General features: G+C 37.7%; 1 protein-coding gene across 1 annotated transcript in view; it reads right to left on the reverse strand.

Annotated features, from left to right (window-relative positions):
* The window catches only part of LOC115433045 (collagen alpha-1(XXVIII) chain-like), a 74,791-nt gene extending 66,514 nt beyond the window's left edge, over window positions 1-8,277 (reverse strand). The window contains exons 1-3 of the mRNA XM_030154241.1: window positions 8,022-8,277; window positions 7,703-7,863; window positions 3,911-4,485 (exon numbers count right to left, since the gene is read on the reverse strand). Of these exons, the coding sequence (XP_030010101.1) occupies window positions 3,911-4,485; window positions 7,703-7,850 (723 nt within the window). The 5' untranslated portion in view covers window positions 7,851-7,863; window positions 8,022-8,277. The remainder of the gene's footprint in view (window positions 1-3,910; window positions 4,486-7,702; window positions 7,864-8,021) is intronic.
* Between the last annotated feature and the right edge of the window lie 504 nt (window positions 8,278-8,781).

Genomic DNA, 8,781 nt, shown 5'->3' on the forward strand with positions numbered 1-8,781 from the left:
AGTCAAAATAAATAATTGAAAATAGAGACAAAACTTTTCTTAGTTAATTCCCAACATATTGTTACCCTCATAGCATAATTCAAAGTCATACACTATATGGACAAAAGTACTGGGACACGTTGAATGCAGGTGTTTCTTCTCTAACAGGGGTCTGGGCTATAAAACAATGATGACAAATGTCATAATATAGTCAAATATTATGATGAATATCATTGCATTGGTTAGTTTGGTTTAAATTGTTATCTTTCCTTCAGAAATGCCTCAGAGATGGTTTTTACTTAACTGCTCTCAACACTGACTTTGTATATTATCCATGAATATGATTTTAAATGTTCTACCTCTAAATTACTAAACTATTTTTTGTGCCTCTTACTGTAAATAATAATTTTCTACCGCAACTAACCATCTACTTTATAAACATCTACAAAGAAAAATCTATTAAACTTTAAGGAAATATTGATGTTTATAAACTTTATAAACTATATGGGCAAAAATATTGGGACACATCATGGCTACAGATGTAAGATGTCCTAATCAAGCTGATTTGAGATATAAACATCAATATTTTTAATCAATATGATATTTATCCCAATATAAAACTATATATAGACTCTATCTGCTCAGGAGGCTGAGGTCCTTTGTGGTGCGGGGGGCATTCCTGAGGACCTTCACTGACTCTGTTGTGGCCTCTGCCATCTTCTACTGTGTGGTCTGCTAGGGGAGCAGCATCACAGCAGCTGACAGGAAGAGGCTGTACAAACTGATAAAGAAGGCCAGCTCTGTCCTGGGATGTCCTCTGGAACCTGTGGAGGAGGTGGGGAAGAGGAGGTTGACAGCCAAGCTGTCCTCCATGATGGACAGAGACTCCTATCCCCTCCAACACACACTCACTGCACTAAGGAGCTCCATCAGTGAAAGGATGAGACACCCCAAGTGTGTGAAGGAGAGGTTTCGCAGGTCTGTCCTTCCTACAGCAGTCAGGCTCCCCAACAAAAACTGCTCCAAATAACTCTGTGCAATAAACTGTCCAATAAACCATGTCCCTGTTCATCCTGTAGCATGATCAACATATGCACAACTGTAAATAGTATATAGAACTTTTTCGATTTGTCTTTATTTTTTGATTTCGCACTTCTTCTGCTCTTGTGTGCTTTTCTTGTGTGCTTTTTGTGCTTTGCTGCTGCAACCTGGAATTTTCCCCTTGTCGGACAAATAAAGGCTTATCTTATCTTATCTTATCTTATCTTATCTTATCTTATCTTATCTTATCTTATCTTATCTTATCATATCTTATCTTATCTTATTATGAAATTTGTCATTATTGTTTTGTATCCCAGAGATCTGTTAGAAAAGAAACATCCAAATTCAACGTGTCCCAATACTTTTGTCCATTTGTGTATGGTTTAGGCATTTATGCCATGAGGCAAATGATATGCAAGAAGAATGTGACAATTTTGCACACAGTTAGTGGACATCTGAGCAGAACTCACTTTATAGTCATAAGTTGGAGGATGACAAAAACCTGTTGCTATGGTAGCAGGGAGCAGGTATAATTTAGGGATGCAACATGCCAAGAAATCATAACAGCGGGTTGTGTCAAAGGCTGCACAGATGAAACGTTGATTGGGTGGCATGGAGACGCTAACATTTGATTCATTTGGCAAATGTCTGCCTGAGTAATGGCTTTAAAAACCTTCATCTGTCTTGGCCCCAAGTAACAATCAGTCATGAAACTTGCAATCATAATTGTAATCACACAAAAGCTCGAAGCTAAAAAGATGAAGAACGCTGGGGGTTGGAAAGACACTGTGTGCAGGTCTGAGCATGTTATGAGCTACAAAACTATTTTAATATCTGTAATCTTAATTGGGATGCACTGAGTGTGAAATTCTGGGACAATATTGATAAGGGTGTTTACAATTACAATTTTGCTGATACAGATTTCTTTATTTCTTTATTTTTTGTTATTGACTCACACCTTGTGGCAGGGAAATATTATAAAACTTAAGTGAAATGTATTTAAGCTATCCAAGCATAAATGCAGCTATATTTATTTACTTGTGCATTGACCTGTAGGGATCCACGGGTTCTAGACGTGGTAGTTTTAATGCTGTTGTGTATTTGTGCATGCTGTACAACATTTGTTCAGCAGTCACCACCAAAGCGTTCTGGCCATAGCAACGTGATTGTAAGGGTATTGTATTCCAAAATTACTAATATCTCCCAAAATGTTGGTCTTATCAACTTGCTGTTTTTGCTGCTGTCTTCCTTGACTAAAAATACATGAGTATGTCAAACTGCAGCAGTCAGCTCTTTCTGGAGTTTGTGTGAATCACCGGACACACATGCACGCGTAATAATAATAATAATAATAATAATAATAATAATAATAATAAATACATTTTATTGATAGGCACCTTTCAGGGCACTCAAGGTCACCGTACAAAGTTGTTAAAATAAAATAAAACATGATTAAAATTACACACATACATATATAAAGCACATAGGTACATAAAATGGCAGCAGATAAAAGTGAAATTATGGATAGAGCAGCCATTAATATAACACAACAGATATGTGTAAATGTTATGCTGTTTACTAATTTTATGTCAATATGTACCTCTATCTATATGTGTAAGTGAAAATGCATGTAGAAATTTGAGTTCCACATTACCGCAAATGAAACTGTGATTACTGTAAATTAAAGATCTGTTGACATACTCTTAAATGTACTAAAACAGCGGTGTCAAACTCATTTTCGTTCAGGGGCCACGCACAGCCCAATATGATGTAAAATAGGCATTTTTTTTAGAAGATTGAATCAGATTTAGTCACGAACTTGGGCTGATCAAACAAATGTTCTGCCCCCTCAAATGAAAGTTTCCAAAGGTAGGGAAAAGGAAAATGAGCTGCACAACAGCGGGAAAATTAGAGGAATTAGTAAAGCTTCATAAGTTTCGCTTTCTGTTTGTACGGTCGTATGGTCAGTGTGTACTCTTTGTGAGGTACATATGGCACGGAACGCATGCCCGTATAATCCCTGGACCATATACGCACTAGCAGGGGTGGCAAACATATGACTCACGGGCCAAAACCAGCCCGGCAAAGGTTCTAATTTGACCCACAGTATGAATTTGGAAAGCACAAAAATTAGACGAAAGTTATTAAAGAGTCAAAGGTGTCATAATTGTTTTAGTTCAGGTTCCACTTTCAGCCCAATTGTGATCTCAAGTAAAATAATAATATAATAACCTAGAAATAATGACTCCAAATTTAAATCAAAATTTCATTGTAAAAAGTATCGGATAGGTATCGTCAAAAATAATCATTAAAAAAAATTGGATTAGAAGCAAAAAAAAATCCAGATCGGGACATCACTAATAAGCACTGCTTTTATTTAGATCCTCATGCTGTTAGCTGATTATTTTGCACATTTCTAGTGTTCACAATTTGCAAAAAAAAAAACAATTTAACATAAAAAAAAAAAAAAAAGTGGTTTGGATGTTCACCCCGTGTGTGTTAGTTCTCTCCAGGTACTCCAGCCTCCAAAGACACACATTAGTAGGTTAATTGGTTGAGCTCAATTACGCATAAGTGTGAATGTGAGAGTGACTGGTAGCTCATCTTTATATATGTTATTGTGTATACTGTATGTCTCCACAACCTTCTCGAGGATAAAGTTCAGAAGATGAATAAATGCAAAATTTTGTAGCAGATTAGCACGTCCAAAACTGTTTTACCCAAGTAGACAAATTGTGATAAATTATGTGTCTACGATTTTTCATTTTGCCATGACAACAAAAGCACTGGTAATTTCAAAATTTACAAGTGGGAAGGGTCGTCTTCCTGATAGTACAAGAAGGCAGCATTAGTTTCGGTATTAAATGTTAAAAAGTTTTTCTCTACTCACAATCTCCTTGATGACTTTTTCCACAATGCCTCTGTCCTGCAGGTTGTGAAGGTAGCGAGAGGCTGGGGAGCTAGCGATGAGCCGCAGCTGGGCTACATTGGCGGGCTCGTTTGCTTCGGGTGTAATGCCGATGGTGAAGAATCGGACACCCTGGTTCTTGGCGTCGGCCACTGCTGAGAATATGTCTGGATTTCTGGGATGGGAGATGCCATCGAATAGCAATATGGCCACTTTGATGCTTTTTAGGTCTGACTCTTCCAGATAAATTCGGGTCAGATTGGTGATAGCGTAGGTGGTGTACGTGCCATGGCCAATGTAGACCATGGGGGGGATTCGGGCCTTGAAATCTTCGACGCCCCTCCATTGTTTGAAGGTCTGCTCGATGATGACATGGCTGCTGTACTGGAGCAGCGCTGCACGAGAGCTTAGCCCCCGGCCCGTCTGCAGGCGTAGGCCCTGTAGCCGTTCCATCACATCTGTAGCAAAGCGTTTCTCCTGGGCATGGTTTTCTTTGGCACTCTCTGAACTATCAATCAGAAAAGCAATCTCCAAACTGCAGTCTTCATCAATGAGTGCTGCAAAGGAAGAGAAGTTCATAAAATGCACTGAATGCACAATTATTTCTGCTGCAGGGGGAATCTCCGTTTCGAATACTTCAAGCAATAAAGTGAGGAGAGAATGGATGCAAATGAGGAAAATATAGTAAGAACGCAGGAAAATAACATTCATTACAAATGCCAACTTTAACAATACCTCAGGCAATCATGTTTAGTTCTGCTGATTTATAACCTCAAAATCGGCTTGATAAAAAGACGTGCATACCAATTAAAACTGCAGGAGTGGACATGAATTTCAAACGAGGCCGCAACAAACAATCTATAATCAATGCTAATTTTCTCTGTAATTGAACAGTAGACTGAACACTCTATTAAAAAAAAAACCTGAACAGTAGTTATTAAGGTCGCAACTGTACTCAAAGCAATGGGTGTTTAGCAAAAAGAGACATCCTTGCCTGTTTACTGTCATTTTTAAACAAATGGTTTTCATAATCTTTACTAGAACTAGTACAGTGTTCATGCAAACTTATAATTAACTCTAAAATTGATTCATGATGCGGCAAAATTGTAAAGTGTGCCAAGCAGAAATGTCATATGTTTTCTCTTATGTGCAACACACAAGTTTAATCACACATTTGATTATTTTTACATTACTAAAGCAAAACAAATCAAATATTTTTTATGACTTGAGGTATCCTTAAAGATGACGTGATGTAGTCGATTTCCGGGTCAAAATGAGGATCAAGGATAAAGGAGTCATGGAGCCACAAATTTGGAAATGCAAAGAGCTTCCTAAAGGGTGTGAAGTTGCATGGGATCATGCGAGTTGTTGTTTTTAAAACTATAGTTGTTTTTCAATATCAAGAACGCAGATATTGCAAACTCGGCGAGTACAGTCTTGGCAAGAGCGGTCCCAGAGAACGGACTTCCTAAGAAAGCAAGTCTTTCTGTAATTGGACAGCTGCGTATTTCTGAACTTTCCTCCCTGTCTCTGCTGTATTTCAGTCATCAGCTCCCTAATGTATTTCCCTCAAATCACCACAATGTCACTCAATTTGCTTTCAATACTAGTATTACATGTTATTTATACATTTTGTATATTTTTCAAAACTGTAATGCTTTTCGTTGAATCTCATATCATGATAATAATGACATATTTTTCTCTATTATTCTGCCTCTTGCTCGTGTTCTAATATTATATCACATTTCATTATGGTCATCTAGTTAAAAAACATTTCGGAATTAAGTTAGCAGAAGCCACCGTGGCATTCGAGTTTAGTACAAATTGCATCTTGGGATATTTTGCCAGCCAAGTCTACACAAGTCACCAATCAGTGCATCCTTGGTTTAAGCTAGCAGACAAGAACATTCAGGTACTCTATGCATTCTTGGTTTATGCGAACTTGCAGTTGGAACAGTACTTGGGCTGCGATTGATGACGTTTCATGAGAACGGAAGAAAATGACAAGAACGCCTCTTGAGAAACTACCTATTTCTCTTGAAAATCAACTATTGAGATTAAACACACCCTTAACCCATAAGGACCCAAACAACCACTAGCGTCCAAAATCATCTACTGATCTAAGATGTTAAATATCTGTTCATCCACTACTTCTATCGACACATGTAAATAATTGGTGTAAAATGCAGTTTATCATCTTTTCATAGTCATCACATATGACCCATTTGGACATTCAGAACCTCCGCAGTTACCATGGAAACACCGTCATTTTTCACAATATTGATTCACCAGTAAAACCCATGGAGTTTGATCAGTGACAGTGGAAGGAGATACTTGTTTTTTTACATTCAGTTATTGATATCTTTGGTTAAAAAGTCACTTTTTTTCAGTTTTCTTTGTTTCTGATATAATAACCCTCAACTTTAATCTGAGCTTTCATGAATGTCTCTGTGATAGTGAATTAACTATTGGAAAATACCTGATTTACACAGAAAAATACAGAGGAAAATACTATAATAAAAGATTTTGAATCACTTAAAAAAAGTTAAATAGAGAGAGAAATTCACTTGGGAACTGCCACAAAAGTAGTACCTCTGTTGTAATGCAAGTGCACGAGACAACAAAATATGTTAGGCAGTAAATCATTCTTAAAGTCCTATGGAATGTTTGCTATTTATTCTGAGCAGTGAACACCAGTAATCCAAGCAATGACCCTTTACATGTCAGCAGTGAACCATGACTGTAATTTAGTTCAGGAAAAAAAAAAAATTATCCATTAAATTGGATGCAAAATTAGTATATGCCAGAGTACAGGTGGAGTCATCAAATGTTATTGAATCTAAATTCTAAAATACCATTAGGAATACCTATAAAAAAAAGCTGTTTCTATTATTGTTGAGTCAGATAGTGGAATACAGGTGATATGTACAGTGAGGGAAAAAAAACACTTAGACATCAAATTAGATTTCATGGGGATTTTAAATACTGTCAGCAACTATCTCCTATCAGACGTTTTGCAGAGACATTTTCCTTTTGTCATTAGATATTTTGTGCTATCGGCGCTCTATAAACACAGACATCCACACAGCACTAACTTAGTGCTACATAATGTCTATTTGTCCTGTATTTGCTGTTGCCAGGCAAGCAAGATTTATAGTTCATTACTTTCATATCCTGCCAAATATAAAGACCCAACTCATCACAGCTAAGTGAATTGCAAGTGCCAGAGAGACATTTTTATCTGTGGAGCATTCAGAGGGGCGTAAAGGTGATTCATTGAGCGTTTAGAGCCTATAGGCTGATGCCTTTGGAAGAAAAGTGTGATAAGTTCATGGATGTGACATATAATTTTAAAGACGAATAAAAGTAACTCAACTTGCTGTACCAACCTTCAGCAATGGAAGGAGGTCACAGATCTAATATAGGCTGAGGATAAATCACATTAATCTTCACAGAAATATGTCACAGAGAGAATGTGCCTGGGGAAACAGAATTCTAAGCGAATAAAACATTTGGGTAACAGAGCACACAACGGTCACATAGGAGATGGATGGCTCTGAAAAGCCTGAGAGATACGATCAATCCAAGAGGATTGCATCCTCCAGCGATGTCCTTGTTGAGTATCATGTTCTATTTTTTCCACCTGTGGCAGCACTGTTTTTCCAGTGATAAAAAACATGATACATGTGCCACCTGCACAAATTCCTCACCACCAGTTCAGAACATCTGCAGGGGAAAAAAATAGATTTAAAAAGAGATAACTTTAAAGCTTACATTTGCCATTCGGAGTTATGGAATTGGGTGAAAATAATTTGTTCTTCTTTTTGGGGGGAGCAACTTCTTCTTCATAGTCTTCGTAGTCTTGTGCCAAAAGACCCTGAAGTCCCCACAGGAGCAGGAGCCAGTGCAGTGAAGGGACCATGACTTTACCTCTTCTGAGAAATCAGGACACAAGTCACACACAGACAGTGATAAAAAAATTTAAAAAAAGATACCCGGATTCATTGTCAGACATTAAAAAACCTGCACAAGCTGCGAACAAGCTTTAACAAGCATGAATCTGAGACTCATCCATCAAGCATGCATAACTTACAATACTGCTGACTTAGGTCTTCAATGTGTTCAGCTCTGTACAGTTCTCCTGGTGGAAAAGACAGAAAGTGCAAACACAGACAAGGAGAAATTCTTCATTGAAAGCAAATATTAGTGGTCTATGTATCCATGTCCTGAGCCTCAGGTAAAGTGTCCTCTTCTTCTGTCTTCCAGAGATGGATCTTAGGTTGAGAGTCTTGAGGCAAGTTACAGGTACTGTATAGTCCAACAGTGTGTTGCCAAAAGTTTTGGCTGTATTCAGGGGATTCAAAGCCTCAAATCCAAGCCATTCTGAGGCATAATAAATGAAGCAGGGCCAGCCCTCTCTCAAACTTACTCACTCCCATTTTTTTCTGAGAGAGTGTGGGAGGGGAGGGTGGGAAGGCAGCTATCCCAACACTGTAGAAAACTCATGTCAAGATGCTGGATTGAACTAAAGTGAAAGGTGGAACGACTTCATGATAGAGCAAAGAGCGCCTTTTCCCTTCTTTTCAGACAGAAAGCAATTTTACATTCTGAGCTATGGATTTATACCAGGAGCAGAAAGAAAGCCCTGGGCAAAACACATCAATCCAGTTCTTTTTCAATCAATCCATTATTTTTACAATATGGTGCCTGGTAGTAAATATTATGTAAGTAAACTGAGCAAACTCAGATTTTAGTATCTTTTCATTTATGCTTTTATAATTACATTTCCAGAGACCTCACCCAAGGAATTATTCTGAATGTTGCAAAAGTTCAGATAGAGCATTTACACCTTT

Source organism: Sphaeramia orbicularis, chromosome 2, assembly GCF_902148855.1.
Source record: "Sphaeramia orbicularis chromosome 2, fSphaOr1.1, whole genome shotgun sequence".
In the NCBI taxonomy this organism is placed as follows: Eukaryota; Metazoa; Chordata; class Actinopteri; order Kurtiformes; family Apogonidae; genus Sphaeramia; species Sphaeramia orbicularis.